General features: G+C 41.4%; 2 protein-coding genes across 5 annotated transcripts in view; one reads left to right on the forward strand and one right to left on the reverse strand.

The window, feature by feature from the left end:
• FMO5 (flavin containing dimethylaniline monoxygenase 5) overlaps window positions 1-19,299 on the forward strand; it is a 344,784-nt gene that overhangs the window by 241,513 nt on the left and 83,972 nt on the right.
• Window positions 1-19,299, reverse strand: part of CHD1L (chromodomain helicase DNA binding protein 1 like) — a 55,475-nt gene that overhangs the window by 2,334 nt on the left and 33,842 nt on the right. For all 5 annotated transcript variants that reach the window (XM_032151609.2, XM_032151607.2, XM_058439386.1 and 2 more), the window contains 7 exons: window positions 18,917-19,070; window positions 13,100-13,265; window positions 8,771-8,919; window positions 7,783-7,946; window positions 6,760-6,965; window positions 5,527-5,625; window positions 1,703-1,773 (listed from right to left, as the gene is read on the reverse strand). In XM_032151609.2, the coding sequence (XP_032007500.1) occupies window positions 1,703-1,773; window positions 5,527-5,625; window positions 6,760-6,965; window positions 7,783-7,946; window positions 8,771-8,919; window positions 13,100-13,265; window positions 18,917-19,070 (1,009 nt within the window). The remainder of the gene's footprint in view (window positions 1-1,702; window positions 1,774-5,526; window positions 5,626-6,759; window positions 6,966-7,782; window positions 7,947-8,770; window positions 8,920-13,099; window positions 13,266-18,916; window positions 19,071-19,299) is intronic.

The following is a 19,299-nucleotide window of genomic DNA, read 5'->3' on the forward strand; positions in this document are numbered from 1 at the left end:
TTGATGCCTGAGTCAGCTCCACAGCCCCCAGGACAAGCAGTCATTCCATCTCTGTTTGAACAATTCCCATGAGGACAAAATGCCAAGTATCTCTCAACCATCCTGACCTAAGTGGGCAGAGCTGGAGAGTGTCAAGGGAGCTTCTGGGATGACATCACCACAGTCATATCATAGATATGGTGCTCTACTCCCTGTAAACAGTTTTCCTGAATCACTGGATTCTGAGTTTCTCATGCACAGACACTTTACTTTTCTCCTTTTTTAGCATTTTAGAAATTACTGAAGGAATGACTCAACAGAAACCACTTTGCTGTTAGTCACTGTGTAGTTTGGATGTGTGTCCTCCTCCAAATCTCATGTTGGGATGTAATCCCCAGTGTTGGAGGTGGGGCCTAGTGGGAGGTATTGGATCATGGGGTGGATCCCTCATGGATGGCTTAATGCCATACCCTTGGTGATGAGTTCTTGCTCTGGTAGTGCACACGACATCTAGTTATTTAAAGCAGAGTGGCACCTTCCCCCACTCTCTCTTGTCCCTGCTCTTGCCATGTGTGATACACTAGCTTCCCCTTTGCCTTCCACCATGACTGTGAGCTTCCTGAAGCCCCCACCAGGAGCAGATGTCAGTACCAGGCTTCCTGTACAGCACGCAGAACCATGAGCAAATAAGTATCTTTTCTTTGTAAATTACCCAGTCTCAGGGAATTCTTTTATCACAATGCAAAAAACAGCCTAACACAGTCACACAGACAGCAATCTCAAAAGGATGAGCCTCTCTTTTGGCCTGGTTTTGAAATTTCTTAATTCTGGCTTAAAATCTGAACATGAAGCCAGGCCTTGGAGAAAGCCAGGTAGGTGGGGTAAATCAAACTCACTACAGGCATCCCAAGATGCCTAAGATGCAAAAGGATTCTGATGTGGGCAGAGGACATATGTATTAGTTCCTCTCTCCTGCTTTATTATGGCTGACTAGAAAACACAATCTTTCATAGAAATTTTCACATAATAAGAAATGAAACCCTCAGAGTTCTAAGTCATGCATTCTTACTCATGCAGTAAATGTTTATGGAGCATTTCTTATGAGCTAGTACTATGTAGGGTACTGAGGATAAAAAGACAAATAGAAATCCTTGTACTTAGGTGGGATCTGCTGTCTGGACAGTGCTCCGGGGACAGATGGATGGAAGCCTGGGGACAGGGGAAGTACAGTGGAGACTATGGCCTGATCTGCTTGTTATAGGCTGGAACTGTGTCCCCCCAGATTCATACATTGAAGCCCTAACCCCCAGTACCTCATGTTTACTGTATTTAGAGACAGGGTCTTTAAAGGGGCAATGAAGTTAAAACAAGGGTTTAGGGTGGGGCCTGATCCATTCTGAGTGCTATCCTTATAAGAAAGGAAATCTGGACACACAGACACCAGGGTTGTGCACGCACAGCAAGATGACCACCATCTGCAAGCCAAGGAGAGAATCCTTGAGAGAAACCAAACCTGCTGATACCTTGATCTTGGACTTTCAGCCTCCAGAACTATAAGGAAATACATTTCTGCTGTTTAAGCTACCTAGTCTGTGGCTTTTTGTTATGGCAGCCCTAACAAACTGTGATACACTAGTAGAGAGGCCAATGGGGGCAGGGGACACTTCAAGAGCAGTTGATGTGAGTCCACTTTTAGTTCTGAAAAGAGATGAGTTTTACTTACCAAATCTTGTCCTTTGTTTCTTGATTCTTTATCATCAACAGGAAATAAAAGGACACCTCCCAAACTCAAGTCTGAGGTAAAACAGAAAGGAGCAACATAAAGAACACCAAATTCACTAAGGAATGAATCCTCCTCGCATCTCGCCTTCTTCAAATTCAGTTGGGTTTCAGGACCCACCTTCCTACACAGCCCTTTCTCACTTTCCTGGCCTCAGTCAACCTCTTAGCTGGGTACTCACCTGCTTCACTCCTGAATTTTTATGATCTCCTAATTTAATGCTCCTCAGACATTAACAACCAAAGTACCCCTGTAGACATCAGAAAGTGAATACAAAACCCAGAGGTAGCTGGGGGGCTTTGGGGAGGGAGCATTATGAGCTTGAAATTCCTTTGGTAGTTTTGTGCTTGTCTTAAGTCATTCAAATTATTACATTCTACTTTATCTCTATCTGTTTGTATATTTTCCTACCCCATCCAAATCAAATAAAAGTGATAGTGAAGAAAAACTCGCTAATTTAATTCTATGGCTTTACATAAGCTGATGTGAAAGCCGTTAGAATCAAAATAGAGATGCTTGTGTTAAAAACTGACAAATATGGCCGAGAACAGTGACTCACGACTATAATCCCAGCGCTTTGGGAGGCTGAGGTGGGAGGATTGCTGGAAGCCAGAGTTCCAGACTAACCTAGGCAACAAGGCAAGACCCAGTCTCTACAAAAAATAAGAAAAAATTAGTTAGGTTTGGTGTTGTGAACCTATAGTCTTAGCTACTTGGGAGGCTGAGGTGGGAGGATCTCTTGAGCAAAGGAGTTCGAGGCTGTGGTGAGCTATGATGACGCCAATGCACTCCAGCCTGGGTGACAGGGTGAGACCCTATCTCAAAAAATAAAACGAAACTCTGACAAATAGAGCCAGGGAAGGCCATGAAGGGAAGGTTCTAATGCATAAATGTCTGATAACAAGAACTATCACAACAGATTTTACAAAACCCATGACCTTGCACAAGGGCCCTGGCAAGCTTACATAAAAATATACTTCTGCAAAGATATCTGCTCATCAACTGCCTGCCCAACCTCGGCCTGGTGCCACCCTTACTAATCCTTGTAGCCAAGGATAATTGATTCAAAAAAAGTATGTAATCGTCCTCATTTCTCCTTAAAAACCTCAGGCTGGGTGCAGTGGCTTATGTGTGTAATCCTAGCACTTGGAGAGGCTGAGGGAGGTGGATCACTTGAGCTCAGGAGTTTGAGGCCAGCCTGGGCAACATGGCAAAACCCTGTCTCTACCAAAAATTCAAGAGTGGCTGGGTGTGGTGGTGTGCGCCTGTGGTACAAAGCTACTTGGGAGGCTGAGGCAGGAGGATCGCCTGAGCCTGGGAGGTGGAGATTGCAGTAAGCCAAGATCGTGCCACTGCACTCCAGACAATGAGACTCCATCTCAAAAACAAAAACAAAACAAAACAACAAAAAACCTTTGTTCCTTTTATTTTACAGACCCTGTCTATTGGTTAGGTTATACCAGTTTGAACTTTTTGTTCAGTCATTCTAAAATACTGGTTGTGCTACGCCATCCTTTTGATCAAATCCCCCAAAACGACCAGCCATTACCCATTCCATTAGATAAGGTTCTGCTCAGAATGGCATCTCCCTGGACAAATCATGTGAGATCTTCTATGATGTGGCCCAAGCCGCCAGTGAAAACGAAACTCTCCTCTATTCTTTTGCCTAAACCCTCCACTCTGGCCCACCTGGCCTGTACACCATCCTCCACACAAAGGAACAGGGTAACTGCCTGGGTCCTTCAGTACCCACAGACAAGGAATAATAGGTGTTGTAATGAGCAGTTGGGGATCCTCTTGCCATTTCTCCCCACCTATTCAAATTCAACCCACCTTTCCAGGCCCAGGACCTCCATGAAGCCTTCTCTGGGAATTCTAGTCCACAGTTTCACCTACTTTGCTGCACCCTGCTTCAATCCTCCTTCAGAGAAAACTGCACACTCCCATCTCCATTTCCTTACTGAGCACTCAGGCCTTAAGTCTGAGCTTCCCACTCTCCTCAAAGTGCTCCAAGGTGAGCAACCTTGGGTCAAATCCATGGCCTTTTCCCAATTCATCCTCACTTCAGTGTCTGATACCATGAACTTCTTTGCCTTCTTGACATACTTTCCTCCCTTGTACCTCAAAATACTGCACAAGGTTCCCTAATTTTCTGAAAATTCCTTCTGTCAGAAATTCCATCTTCTTGCCTCAAGTCCTAAGTAGAGGTGTTTTCTAGGTCTGTTCTCTGCCTCTCATTTCTCCATCCTCTCTCCCACATGGTTTCAAACACAGACTCCAAACAGTGACTCCTCAAGCTGCACCTCCAGCTCTGACCTTTCCTGGGTTTTGCTTTGCCAACTGCCCAATCAGCATCTAGATCTGGATTGACTATTTCAACACACATTAAACCCTTCTTTCGGTAACTTGTTTTACTAGAAAAAGTAGTCATTCTAAGTTCTTACATCCCTTTCCACCATAGAGAACTGGGCAGAATTAGGAAAAAACAATCTCTAAGGAATCTGGAGGGCCCTTCTCTATCAGACAAGTCCTTCAATCTCCAGAAAATAACCACAATAATAATTTTATTCCTCTTGCCACTTTGTTATTTCTGGATGTAAAAGGAGGTGCCTTTTTCCCTTCTCTGTGCCAACAGACAATATTGTTCAGGCTTCTAAGTTCCCCTGGCACCAAACAGCTTTATTTCTGTCTCCAGGGAGTGTCATACCCAAGGTTGTGCTGACCTTGTAACATATCTTCATTCCACTCAGCACCAAACCCGAACTCTTGTCAGCATTTTAATGGTATGTCCGATTTCTCTCCCATAGGTCTTTTTCTTGAGACAGTCTTGCTCAGACACCCAGGCTGGAGTGCAATGGCATGATGTCAGCTCATTGCAACCTCTACCTCCCAGGTTCAAGTGATTCTTCTGCCTCAGCCTCCTGAGTAGCTGGGATTACAGGCATGTGCCACCGTGCCTGGCTAATTTTGTATTTTTTTGTAGAGACAGGGTTTTGCCATGTTGGTGAGGCTGGTTTTGAATTCCTTGCCTCGTCTCAGCCTTCCAAAGTGCTGGGATTACAGCTGTGAGCCACCACGCCTGGCTTCCCGTAGATCTTTGATATTTTCATGACATATTCCTTCATCTTTATTCGAATACTTCTTTTTTTCCTTTTTCTTTTTTTTTTTTTTTTTTTACGAGACAGGGTCTCACTCTCACTCAGGCTGTAGTACAGTGGTGCAATCACAGCTCACTGCAACCTCAACCTCTTAGGCTCAAGTGATCCTCCCACCTCAGCCTCCTGGGCAGCTGGAACTACAGGCATGCACTACCACATCCAGCCAATTTTTAAATTTTTGGTAGAGACAGGATCTCACTGTGTTGCCCAAGCTGGTCTCAAACTCCTGGCCTCAAGCAATCCTCCTGCCTCAGCCTCCCAAAGTCTGAGATTACAGGCATGGGCCACTGTGTCCAGCCCATTCCAATACTTTAACATGTACGCAGGGATCAACATTTTTCAGAATACATACATTTATTATGCTTACTACAGTTCTATGAAGTAGGTAGAATAAGTATTATTCAAAAATCACAGATGAGGAAACAGATACAGAAAAGGTAAGGGAATGCCTTGAAGTCACAGAACAAGTAGCTAATTTATGACAGAATTCAGTTTCCAACCAGTTATTCTAATTCCTTATCTAGTGCTGTGTAACCCTCACAGTACAGTCTTAGGTGTCCTCTCCTCTCTTATTCCACCCTTAATCTTTCCCTCTGCTTTGCTTCTTACCTTTCATTTTCCCAGCCAGCTCATATATTTTTCTTGGCTCAGCGGATCGCTTTTCCAGAGCTGTAAATAAACCACCTCTGCCCCAGCGGCCAGAGTCATCTGTTTGAAGAAAGAGAAAATTTTCATCTATAGGAGGTGAAGTCCAGTGCACAATTTAGAAAAACAAAGGCACAGAAAAGGGACTTGTGGAAGAATGATTTTTCAAAAGGAAGAAACAAAATATCTTATCTCCTAGAAATATCACAGATTGGACTTCCCAAATATGTTTATGTTTTCTCGAAGATATAGCTGGGGCCATGATAACAGGAAAACATCTCAAAAATTAGGGTTCTCAATGAGCAAAATCTCTGTGGTGCATCTGTGATTCCTGGGAAATGACTGTGGAAGGATGGAGAGTAGATGGAACATTACAGAGTGAGTAGAAGCAATGGTTATGCAACAGCACATAGGCAAGGTTATGAAACAGTACACAGGAAAGGTTAAGTGACTTATTCAAGCTGGTACTAACAAAGCTGCTTAGTATCTTAGCATTTATAGTCATTCATTCACACTACAAACGTTTGGTAGCATGTATTACGTGTAAGGCATTGTTCTAGGCACCAAAGTCACAGCAGCGAACAAGAAAAAACCCCTGCTGCCATGAAGTGTATTTTTTAATGCAATGCAACAGTCAAATAAACAAATACATAGGTAATGTGTCAGGTGGGACAGGTGTGATAAAGGAAAATATGGGAGAAGGGACAGAGAATAACAGGGGGGATGGGGCCTGTTTTATATGAGGTAATCACAGAAGACCTCTCTGAGAAACAGACATTTGAACAACGCTTGATGTGGTTATTTGGGAAGAAAGGGTTTTAGACAAATGAAGTAAAAAATACAAAGGTCAACCACGGGAACAAGCTTGAAGTTTTGCTTTTTCTCCAAGGATTTGTTTGTCTTATCAATGTTGCTTCATTTCACCCTCTTAAAAACCTTGTGCAGAGGATAAGACAGATATTGTCCCATTATATGGATAAGGAAGTTGAAGTTGAAAAATTGGGTAACTAAACCAGGTAAATGAGAGAGCCAAGAGTGAAATGATTCTGGAATGTCTCCTGACTCTAAAATTCACACTTTTTTGACCGCACAATACTACACTGGGGCCACCACCCCGGTCCCAGTGCCCCATCCTCCCCAGTTCTTGGCACCATAAGGATTGAGGCCCCCATCCCCAGCCCATACCACTTCTCGTACCTACGCAGTGCACGATGAGAGCATCCTCGGCCCCAGCCTGAGGGTGGGTGACATCACCACTAACGTACTTGAGGGAGGTAGCATCTGGGTCTTGGTAATCCAGCTCAGCAGAGCTCTCATCTTTCCCATTCTCAAGGTCCTCCGGCTCGCTCTCCTCAGAGGGCAGGCAGAAGGACTGGTAATTGTTGGATTCCCACCAGGCCATCCTTTAGCAGGCCAGGGACAAAAGGAAATTAACCCAGACAATCACGATTTCCCTTGGAGCACACTTTATACTGCTGTTCACAAACAATATCTGCCAAGTAGAAATGCAATTAGAAACTCACCCTGATTGAAGTTTTCTACTTATTTGTAAATAAACAAGTCTTACTGATGAGGCTAACTGCTTCCTGACTACAATTCAATAATGAGCACTCACTGAATGTTCTTGTTTTTAAGACTAAAAGAGATTGTTGAAGTAAACTACTCTTTGTCAGATAGCTACAATAAAATCTTAAAATTTTCTGCTTTTGGCCAAACATAGTAGCTCACGCTTGTAATTTCAGCACTTTGGAGGTCAAGGCAGAAAGACAGCTTGGGCCCAGGATCTTGAGACCAGCCTGGGCAACACCGTGAAACTCTGTCTCTACAAATAATAAAAAAAATTAGCCAGGCATGGTGGCACACACCTGTGTTCCCAGCTACTAGGGAGGTTATAGTGGGTAGATCACTGAGCATGGGAGGTTGAGGCTGCAGTGAGCTGTGACCATACCACTGTACTCCAGCCTGGGTGACAGAGCAAGAACCCATCTCAAAAGAAAAAAAAAAAAAAAATTCTGGTTTTAATGGAATGCATCTTCCCTGCCTTACACACTGAGACTTTTCACTTACATAGAGGAAATGTTTTCAAAAATTATTCTGTTACCAACAGGAACCAGCTTAAAAGAAACTTTCTGTATTTTTAAAGTGATATTCAACTGTGGTGTCACTATACAATAGTGACTCCTTCAACTGTGGCCCCCAGCTTGGTTAACGTAGACATACTTTTTCTTATGTTCAGCCTCTTCCTTTTGCCTCTTCTTCTCCTCTATGAGTCTCCTTCTCTTGGCAGCTGCTTCTTGTCTTTTCTTCTGTCTGTCCTCCAGCTCTTCTGGACTCAGAACCCGCTTCCTTTTGGTAGATCCCTCCACAAGGCCTGGGGTAAGAATCTAGAGGAAGAACAAGATCCATCACCAGGGTCAAGAAGATTCCTCCCCGAATTTCATTATCCCTAACACATGCTGTACAGAAGCAACGTACTTAATATTCCACAGAACACTGCATCTCCACACACCCTGCATGGTGGGAACTGGAGGCAAAGCACTTGGAGGCACTGTTCATACTACACACCTCACAGGCACAGTGACCAGCATACCATGCTGTAAACTCAGCCACAGCATTGGCATGGTTGAAACAGTCATTTTGATTCATTTCATTAGGAATAAGTTACTTCAGAAAAGTAACTTTTTTCCTTGACTAAAAGCATATCCTGCAGGATGCCACTTCAGCCATTTTTAATGGAACTCTTTCTGTAATGTATTATATAGTTAAGACTGTATTTCAACATCATAATTATCTTAGTGATAGCTAGCATTTAATGACCACATGTTAACTGCCAAACACTGTGAACACTACATATATCATTTATGATTGTCATCCTCTCTTATTGTCATAGGGTCATCATTACCAACAGCAGGATATGGTATTTTGGTATAATATAGGGATGCCTTTAGGGGTGACTTGGATGGACAAGGGTGCTTTCGCCTGCATTAAATCGTATAATATATTCTCTCCTTAATGTTTTTCATGCTGACTTTTTTACATAGTTTTTATACTAGGGTATAGTTAATTATATTAACATTTCAACAAACACATACTTATTTCTTGACAAATCATCCTAAGAGAACAAAATGATGCCAGCATCTTTTTTTGTTTGTGTTTTTTAGAATGAGAGTTTGGAAGAACAGCTTTTAAATAAATTAACAGTTCTTACACTGCCTTTATTTCGGAGTGATCGGCCCTCTTGACTAGTTTTCTCCAAAAGGGTTTTCTGAAGGTTTACCAGTTGTTCAAATGATTTTCTGTCTTCCTTACTGGGCTCTTTAGAATAATCTTTACCTTCAAATAAGTACATATGACTTTCTAACAACATGAAACACAAAGAGAGAAATGTTAGATACCAAGGAAAAATAGATTAATGCTATTCAAAACAATAAGAAGAGTGGACAAGAGAACAGCCTATATTCTAAATGGGCTAAGTCCGGATGAAGGTATTTCATTTCCCATCCCACTGACACTGAAGAATGTGGGTTCTACAGGGGGATCCCATGTGTTTACTTTTCCAAGGGGAGAGCATAGCTTAAAGCCCTTTGGTTCATTCCTAGATGGTTTGTGAATCTCTGCTGGATTCCTCCATTCATTCCTCATTCATTTATTCCCAACTCTTCCTCAGCACAAATCTCACTGACATTAAGATCATCTAATAAAATCTATACTTTTTTATTCCAAACACACTTTTAATATTCAGCTTGGCAAATCTATGAGAAAATGAATCACAAAAATAATCCCTTGGATTTACAATATTCTTTACAGATCTCATCAAGCATCTTCATCATGATCCTCACCACAATCCTGGTATAACTAATCCTACTTTTGAAAGGGAAAACTGAGGCTTAGGCAGAAATTAAGGGACTCTGTTAATTCTCACTGGAAGAGGCAGGATTTTCTGATTCTAAGGCCAGTGTGCTCTTTTCAGTATATAATTGTGTCTCTAGAAGGGTGGAGAGATAACAGGCTAGCAAATAATAATTGTGGTAATAACAATGAAGACAATAGTGTCATCTTGAATAGCACTTCATGCTATCAGATCACTTTCACAACTATAATCGTGTCTGATATTTCCAACTGCATAAAAGAGTAAAGTAGGCATTAATAGGACCATTTTACAGATGAGAACACAAAGGCTCAGTGAGGTTGAGTGATCTGCCAAGATCATGAATCAAGTGATTAAGAAAAGTCAGGACCAGCCAAGACTAGCAACCACAGATAGGTAAGATAATGATTGAACAGGGAAGCATATTTAGTAGCACATGTTACCAAATAATGTATTTTCACAATATTTGTGAAATCTGCTATAAGTATGTTTTCCCTAGAGAGTATGAAAGCAAAACATTTTCATTCTCAAGAGATCAATTGCTTCACACTTGTACCCAAATCTAACCAGCTGTAATTCTAATTGGCATTTGCTAATTAAATCAGCAGGGGGCTTTCAATGAGGCACTCTATCAACAAGTAGAAAAAAAATAGAGCTGAGAAGTGTCAAATATGATCAACATATGTAGCTTCATACTGCATGCAATTCTCAACTTCCAAACATGTTTTTTAAAAAAAACTCTGGCATTTAAGATAAAGCAACCCTGTTTTTTTATTTAATTCTGATTGGGGCCACGTTAATTACCAGTCTTTCCTATCCACTTATATTCTTTGTAATCATACTCCCTATCTCTACTCTGCCATCACAAGCCTAGACCCGCATCTCTATCCTACCAGGAGAATCATTTACCACAGAGCAGACCTATATCCATTCATCAAAGAGAAAATTCCAAAGTGTAATACAAATGGGGATTTTTTCTGGCAGTAGGACTGTCTAAAAAAAGTAAAATTATTTTAGGCAGTTGGATTGACTGAGAAATATAATTATCTTTCTGGAAAAGAGTGTGACTTTATTTTGTTCTAGTAAACATTAGGAAAATAAGCTGAAATTATCTAGATCAGTACAAAACTGAGTGTAAGTGTTGCTATTTAATATAATCAATTATAACTTAAAAATATGATCACATGCATATATTTCTTCTCTCACTTGAAACCACAAAGTGACAGTTAAAGGAATTTTAAAAAAGATCTATGAGGCAATGGTGGATGAAAAAGTTCAAGAACCTTTTAGAAAATGCAAAGTGGCTGGAGGGATAATGACAGATTAAGTAGAGCCATGGAAACAAAACACAGGTGCCTAGCCAAGGGCTCATTAGGAGTCTAGAGACCCTCTCAATGCCCCAAGAGCTTAGGACTTACAAGTACAGAGTACTGCAAAGGGGGGAATTGAGAGAAGATCTGCACCCCAAAGAGCAGGAGTGCCATGAACCCTTGACTCATCCCGCCTTTTCAGTTTCAGCAACCGGGTGAACTCCATTTTCACCTCTCCCAGGGAAAATACTAGAGGATTGGTCTCTGGAGAAAATGGGTTGCCCAGTGAAAAGACGTCAAATATGGATCAGGGAAGGTGCCCTCCATGTAAAAGCTGACTCACCAACCAGTAATAAGGCCCCGGGGCCCATGCCAGAGCTGCCATCAGCTTTGCGGCACTTCATCAGCACATGTGATCAGACAGCCAGGGAATACCAGACGGCTGGGGAAACTATCGATAAGAACAAGAGATCCCCAAACAAATTTTCTTTTTTAGAAAAAGAGGTACCATGGTGACTAAAGCTAATGATGACATATTGTATTCCTGAGAAATACTAGGAGGGTGGATGTTAAGTGTTCTCACCACAAATATATAACCATATGAAGTGATGTATGTTCATTAGCTAGATTTAATGATTCCACAATGTATATGTGCTTCAAGAAATCATGTTGTACATGATAAATACAATTTTATCTGCCAATTTCAATAAATAAATAAATATATATATTTTTTTTAAAAGAAAGAGAAGTAAAAGTCAATGCAATGGGAAGAGAAATACTTTTTAAAAAGATGTAATAAATATTCTCCCTGGAATACATATTAAAAAGCCATAATAAATGTCCCCAGAGAAGACAGTATGTCCTTGAAATGAGAACAGAGTACAATTAAAACAATAAGCAGAGAACAAGAGTTCTTGAAGAATACAAACAAGATATTTTTATAAAGAATTTTAAAGATAAAACATAAGAAAAGTCAAGAAGCAGTTTCCTGTAAAACAATGCCAGCTGCCCAAATTCCAACTTTTCCACCTATCCCACAAAAACTATACAGATCAACAAGGACAACAAAACCACCCCAATCCATGCCTACTACATTAGGAGTCAGAAAATACTACACACTTCAACTTATGGAAGGTAAGAGAAATGAACCCCCAAAACCAGCTGAGCCAGCTCCAAAGCCCACACTAGAGTAGACAGTCAGGCAGAGACTACGTAGTGGAGAGGGCAGGGGGGTTCCAGAAAGGTCAGACAGATAAAATTTACCCACAAAAGAGGGTCACATTCCAAGTGGGAAGATAATGAGGATAGGTCTGAGTGGATCAGAGCAGTGGCTACTAAGGAACTGAACGGAAGGGAAGGTATGAAAATACGTGCAGCCAGGAATTAGGGAAGGCATTGCTTCTGGCAGGGAGAGAGAGAGACAACTTAGAAGTGGGGAGACATCCTTTGACAAGTTTGTGGCACAGAGAGAAAGCGAGTGATGGAAATTCACGGTCCTGTAGAAACAAAAGAGAACTGCAAAACCAGAAATCATGCCACTACCACTACCCAAAATAAAAAGGAGCTACCATCTAGTAAAGAAACAGCACTATTCTGTATTATTGAAAGAAAGTACTGGTGAATTAAGAAGCCTAGTAAGACTCCCAAACCTCTCACCCCAGTCCATATTGAATCTCTGCTGCAGCTGGTACAGAAAAATAGGTCATTTCAAAATAACTACAAGATGCCAGGGAATACCTTTACAAAGCTACCGTGTGAAAAATTACTTCAAATTGGAAATTTAAATGCTCAGAGTAGAAAAGAACAAAATGACAAATGCTGACCAAATTCAGAAAAGAAAATTAAGAGAAAGACAAAACCATCTCCTACATCTCATGGCTTATTATGGAAATTAAATGGAAAAAGCACATGACAAAGTCCACACTGTTGATGAACACAAAGTAAATGCTCAATGTTAGCTGCAATGTAAAAAACAAGTAATTCTACTGTTTAGAAGAGGAATCACTATGTGCAAAACATCATACCAAGGATGGTAGGCTTTACTAATAAACAAAGAAGAAGATGCTTGCAACCAAGGGAGAAAAGGTACAAATTCAAAGCCTTAAGATTGATACTATCATAAACATTAATACTATGATTTTGGTTCACAGTTCAGCTACAAGGGAAGAGCCACACAAATTTCCAGTTAGTTTGGGTAAAGTTCTTTTATCAAGCAAGTCTTAAACAGTGTGCCCAAGATGACAATAGGGTAAGGTAGAAAAAAGATGTCCCAGAGAGCAGCATCCAAAACTTTCCATGGGAACGTGAGCTCTAGCTTGGGGTGGTTGTGCCATTTGCTCTGCTCTAACCTCCAACTTACTTCCTTCCTCTTGCTCTCTGTTCCCTCCTTCTGCTGCAGGCAAGGCATCAGAGACCCACTGGCCATCTTTTGTTTCTCCCAGGATGGACTCCAGGTCTATTTCATCCATGGTGCTCCCTTCAGAGGCCAGCAGTTTATCCAAACCGAATTTGAGTATCTCACTCAACTTGAATAGAGGAAACAAAAAAGTCCAGCAAGTTCTCATGAAAAGAAACATTAGGATATCAGTGATTGGCTAAGTGGATTAACGATACCAGGCACAGTCCTTCTCCAATGAACAGACAGCCTTTCTGCTCTCCCATCATAGATACTAACAGCCAGGGCCATTTAATAGTTGGATGATGGGTAAGCAGAGAGGCGATAAATGATTATCAGAGGTATTGACTTTGACAATTCTGCATAAAAACAAAAAAAAAAGTATAAGCCTCCAATTTTTTTTGAAGAATAACAGTAATTTCCTGCATTTTCTACAGCACCTCTCACTGACTTTTTCATAAGCATTCCCAGCAGCCACTTGAGATCAGGGACCCTGTTAGCTACTTTCCAACCTCTCCACTGCCAGACTCCTTAGAAAGGGAAGGCTACACTGGGAACTTTACCTCTATCATGAACTGACTCCTTTTCTTTGGCAATTTGTTTTCCTAACACAGTGGTCTATCGAAACCACCTTGGCAAAGATCAGTAACAACTTCTGACCACCAGACCCGAAGGCCTTTTCTCAGTTTGAATTTTTCTGGATGTTCCTCTGGCATTGCACTATCCTGCTTCTCTTCTCTCGTCCCTCTCTGGAGTACTCTCAGCCTATTCCCTACGGCTGTAGGAACCATGCAGAAAGCATAGATAATTTTTCCTGGCTTTCACTTGCTACTTCCAACTTTGCACCTCCCTAAGCACTAATTCTGAGATCCTGACCCAAGGTGGATTCAAACCTTGGGCCCTTGTTCTCATCTTGCCCTTTTAGACTGGGTTAATTATCTCCAGATAGTCTATTTTGTGAGTAACTTGGAAACGTTAAGGTATTCTGTAATAGCTTGAAAAAACAATAGACAGCTCACTTAAGCATGAATGTACCTAGATATATTATAGTTACCCTCCATACACATAACCAGAATAACTGGCTTTGGCAGCTGATACGAAGAATAGCAGGAAGCCAACCATTTATGATAAGAATTAGTCCATACTGGGACCCTCCCTTCCACCCCCTTGGACTTATGCTCACCTCCTGGCTCTCCCTTGTTATTGCTCACTTGCAACGTGTCTTAGTCATTAAGAAAATTACATGTGTTTTTATGAGAAGCTGTATATTACAGTAATTAAGGGCATGTGCTCGGAGGTTAGAGAGTGCTTGGATTGGAATCCTAAATCTGAATAACCTTGGGCAAATTACTTAAGATGGGGATAAAGATAGTGTCTATCTCATCCTGCTGTTATTCTTATTTACTGAAACTGGAAAAGAGCACCTCAGACAACACTCAGCACACAGTATCCAATAAGTGTTCACTACACCTGCATCTGCCTGCCTGTTTCTATTGTGTCCTCCCTGCAGGATAAAAAACCTGTTTCCTTCTTTCAGGACTTCAGAACTCCATACCTACTGCTTAGATTTACCAAATCAGAACCATATCTTTTACTTTTGGTTTTTTGGTATTTAAAAAAAAAAAAAAAATCCGCCAGGCGCAGTGGCTCATGCCTGTAATCCCAGCACTTTAGGAGGCCGAGGCAGACGGATCACGAGGCAGACGGATCACGAGGTCAGGAGATCAAGACCATTCTGGCCAACATGGTGAAACCCCGTCTCTACTAAAAATGCAAAAATTAGCTAGGCGTGGTGGTGCGTGCCTGTAGTGCCAGCTACTCAGGAGGCTGAGGCAGGAGAATTGCTTGAACCCGGGAGGCAGAGGTTGCAGTGAGCTGAGATCACACCACTGCACTCCAGCCTGGCAACAGAGCAAGACTCTGTCTCAAAAAAACAACAAACAAACAAACAAACAAAAACAAAAACAAACAAAAATCCCCTGCTTTCTTTTTAGACAAGGGCTTTGGGTTATCACCTTTGCTTTTGGCAACCACAAATAACTCATAGAGTCTGGATGGGGAAGAGATAAATCAGACATTAGAGTCAGAAAGTAACTTTCCGATAACCATGAGCTGGGCAAGAAGTCCAACAGAGTCGCTCTCAGCCAGCAGTCCATGTTCCCACTAGTTTGTGGCCCCATGGGGTGGAGGTATGTCTACACCTTTCACAGTGACGTGTCCAGCAGCCCACATCACAAGATACCCCTCACTGGACCCCTGGAGCTCCCTCCACTGGGAGAGTGCAAACAACCTATGACATCCTTCCTCCTCTAACAAGAGAATGCGGACCTTCTAAGGCTCTGTCATTTACCCCTTCACCATGCCCAGCAGTGACCTTCTCTCTCTTAAGGTTCTATGGATATTTTTTCTTTGGGAAACTGCATTTAAGGGTATCTACGGCGTACCTCTACCTCTCTCTCCAGCTTTCATCTCACATTTGTAATTGTCTCTTAGACAGTGTAAAAATAAAACTTACAGCCTGCCCTACCACCATTATGGTTAATTAGGCATGCATGTGACACAGTCAGCAACACAAGGAAAGTCAGAAAAAGAAAAAAGCCACACTTACCCCCTAAGATAAACAAAGAACAAACAAATAAAACCCAGTGTTACTCTTTCTAGTTCTAGTCCCAAAATTAATAAAACCTTGAGCCTTTCCTGTAATTACTAACTCCCTAACAAAAACAACAGGATCCCTGTCTTTTGCAACACTGATATGTAAAGATATGCACTGGCCTTTGCAGATACGGTAACCATGTGAGAAAACTGCTGTTTTTAAACCCATGCTCAGACTAATTACAAACTTAGTAACTCTGCTTCTAATATTGTGTCACTTTTTCTCTCTTAAACACTTATTTTTTTGATAGACTAGTCCTTTCCAATCCTAGTCTATCTTGCAAACTTTTTTTTTTTTAATTATACTTTAGGGTTTTAGGGTACATGTGCACAATGTGCAGGTTTGTTACATATGTATCCATGTGCCATGTTGATTTCCTGCACCCATTAACTCGTCCTTTAGCATTAGGTGTATCTCCTAATGCTGTCCCTCCCCCCTCCCCCCACCCCACAACAGTCCCCGGAGTGTGATGTTCCCCTTCCTGTGTCCATGAGTTCTCATTGTTCAATTCCCACCTATGAGTGAGAACATGCGGTGTTTGGTTTTTTGTCCTTGCGATAGTTTACTGAGAATGATGTTTTCCAGTTTCATCCATGTCCCTACAAAGGACACGAACTCATCATTTTTTATGGCTGCATAGTATTCCATGGTGTATATGTGCCACATTTTCTTAATCCAGTCTATCGTTGTTGGACATTTGGGTTGGTTCCAACTCTTTGCTATTGTGAATAGTGCCGCAATAAACATACGTGTGCATGTGTCTTTATAGCAGCATGCTTTATAGTCCTTTGGGTATATACCCAGTAATGGGATGGCTGGGTCAAATGGTATTTCTAGCAAGATCCCTGAGGAATCGCCACACTGACTTCCACAATGGTTGAACTAGTTTACAGTCCCACTAACAGTGTAAAAGTGTTCCTATTTCTCCACATCCTCTCCAGCACCTGTTGTTTCCTGATTTTTTAATGATGGCCATTCTAACTGGTGTGAGATGGTATCTCACTGTGGTTTTGATTTGCATTTCTCTGATGGCCAGTGATGATGAGCATTTCTTCATGTGTTCTTTGGCTGCATAAATGTCTTCTTTTGAGAAGTGTCTGTTCATATCCCTTGCCCACTTTTTGATGGGGTTGTTTTTTTCTTGTAAATTTGTTTGAGTTCATTGTAGATTCTGGATATTGGCCCTTTGTCAGATGAGTAGGTTGCAAAAATTTTCTCCCATTCTGTAGGTTGCCTGTTCACTCTGATGGTAGTTTCTTTTGCTGTGCAGAAGCTCTTTAGTTTAATGAGATCCCATTTGTCAATTTTGGCTTTTGTTGCCATTGCTTTTGGTGGTTTAGACATGAAGTCCTTGCCCACGCCTATGTCCTGAATGGTATTGCCTAGGTTTTCTTGTAGGATTTTAATGGTTTTAGGTCTAACATATAAGTCTTTAATCCATCTTGAATTAATTTTTGTATAAGGTGTAAGGAAGGGATCCAGTTTCAGCTTTCTACATATGGCTAGCCAGTTTTCCCAGAACCATTTATTAAATAGGGAATCCTTTCCCCATTTCTTGTTTTTGTCAGGTTTGTCAAAGATCAGATAGTTGTAGATATGCGGCATCATTTCTGAGGGCTCTGTTCTGTTCCTTTGATCTATGTCTCTGTTGTGGTACCAGTACCATGCTGTTTTGGTTACTGTAGCCTTGTAGTATAGTTTAAAGTCAGGTCGCGTGATGCCGCCAGCTTTGTTCTTTTGGCTTAGGATTGACTTGGCGATGCGGGCTCTTTTTTGGTTCCATATGAACTTTAAAGTAGTTTTTTCCAATTCTGTGAAGAAAGTCATTGGTAGCTTGATGGGGATGGCATTGAATCTATAAATTACCTTGGGCAGTATGGCCATTTTCACGATATTGATTCTTCCAACCCATGAGCATGGAATGTTCTTCCATTTGTTTGTATCCTCTTTGATTTCATTGAGCAGTGGTTTGTAGTTCTCCTTGAAGAGGTCCTTCACATCCCTTGTAAGTTGGATTCCTAGGTATTTTATTCTCTTTGAAGCAGTTGTGAATGGGAGTTCACTCATGATTTGGCTCTCTGTCTGTTATTGGTGTAAAAGAATGCTTGTGATTTTTGCAAATAAAATTCTTTCCTTTTGTCTGAGTCTACCTCTAACAATAGTTTATGTTTATATTGTATTTTTACTGCACACTCTGACTAATGCCTAAATTATCTTTATCTTCCTAAAACTCTGCCCTACCTCTTATTTTCCTTTCTTCTCTCCTCATCATAGGGGCCCAAAACCTCACACCCATCTTTGAATTTTCTATCTCCCTACTGTCGAGACCCAACTCTAAACAGTAGCCAACTCCTGTCCTTCCTTCTTTTGCAATGTTTCTCACACCAGACTCTCCCGCTGATGCTGCCCTTGACAGACATTTATTACTCCCTTCATACCTGCATCTTTCTAGTATCCTAGGAGTTGGTCTCTTTGCATCCAGCCCCTCATCCTTAGGGCAAAAACAAAGGATCCAGGAAATATTATGAGTTCTAATTTTAACCCAAGGGCTGCTACAGAGTAACTCTAAGTCCTCTTCCAAAAGAGAGCTCTAAAATCTTCCAATCCACTGTCTGTCTCCCATCCAGTACTCCCTTCTCTAAATAAATTACCTCTAGTTCTTTCACCCATTTTTTCTATGGCACAATTTTGAATTCCTGATCTCATTTGTCCTCTTCTGAGTATGAAGTAATGTAAGTCACTGATCAAAGGGTCTGGGATTAAGGTGGAAGTACAGAATTAATTGTTATTGACTATGCTGAGTTCTTTATTTTAACTAATTCTCTTAACAGCTCTCTGAGGTAACCTGTGGTGTCTTTATTTTTAGAAATGCAAAAAGAGTAGATCTAAGAGGTTAAGAAAGCTGCTCAAACCCAAACAGCCAAGAAGTGATGAGGCTTGGATCTGAATCCTTAGTTCCTAGAGACCCTGCACACAGCCAGCACTGTGGCAGGTGTGAGGGAGGCCAAGGAACAAATGTGTTGCTGGGGAGAATGGCTGGTGAGTGCTGGTTCTTTTCATTTACATTCTCCTCCACAAAGGGTATTGGCATATTCCAAAGTGAAGAACAATATATCATATCATACCTGGAGGTCAGCATCGGCAGCAGGTTTCTGGGCTCCCAGAGTAAAATGGCCTCCTTCTATGATCATGTTGGTGAGCTGCAGTTTGGAGGCTGCTTTCCTATAGACTATTTCTTCCACAGTGTCTCGACCAATCAGCCGAATAACTTTAACAGACCTGGACATAAGTCAAACGAGGGTAGTGTGCTATAAGGGTGTGCAAAACTGGGCAAAAGTATGCAAGGTAAATACATCTAAAAGCAAACAAAACCAAATACCATATTCAGGGTACAATGAAAGGGAGATTGGTTCATTTGGTCCTGAACACTTGTTAGAGAGAACTCGCCTGAAATTCTCTCTGAACCATTCCAGAGAGTCAAGGAAAGAATGATGGGGTAACCATGACT

Source organism: Hylobates moloch, unplaced genomic scaffold (genome assembly GCF_009828535.3).
Source record: "Hylobates moloch isolate HMO894 unplaced genomic scaffold, HMol_V3 SCAFFOLD_5, whole genome shotgun sequence".
Lineage (NCBI taxonomy): Eukaryota > Metazoa > Chordata > Mammalia > Primates > Hylobatidae > Hylobates > Hylobates moloch.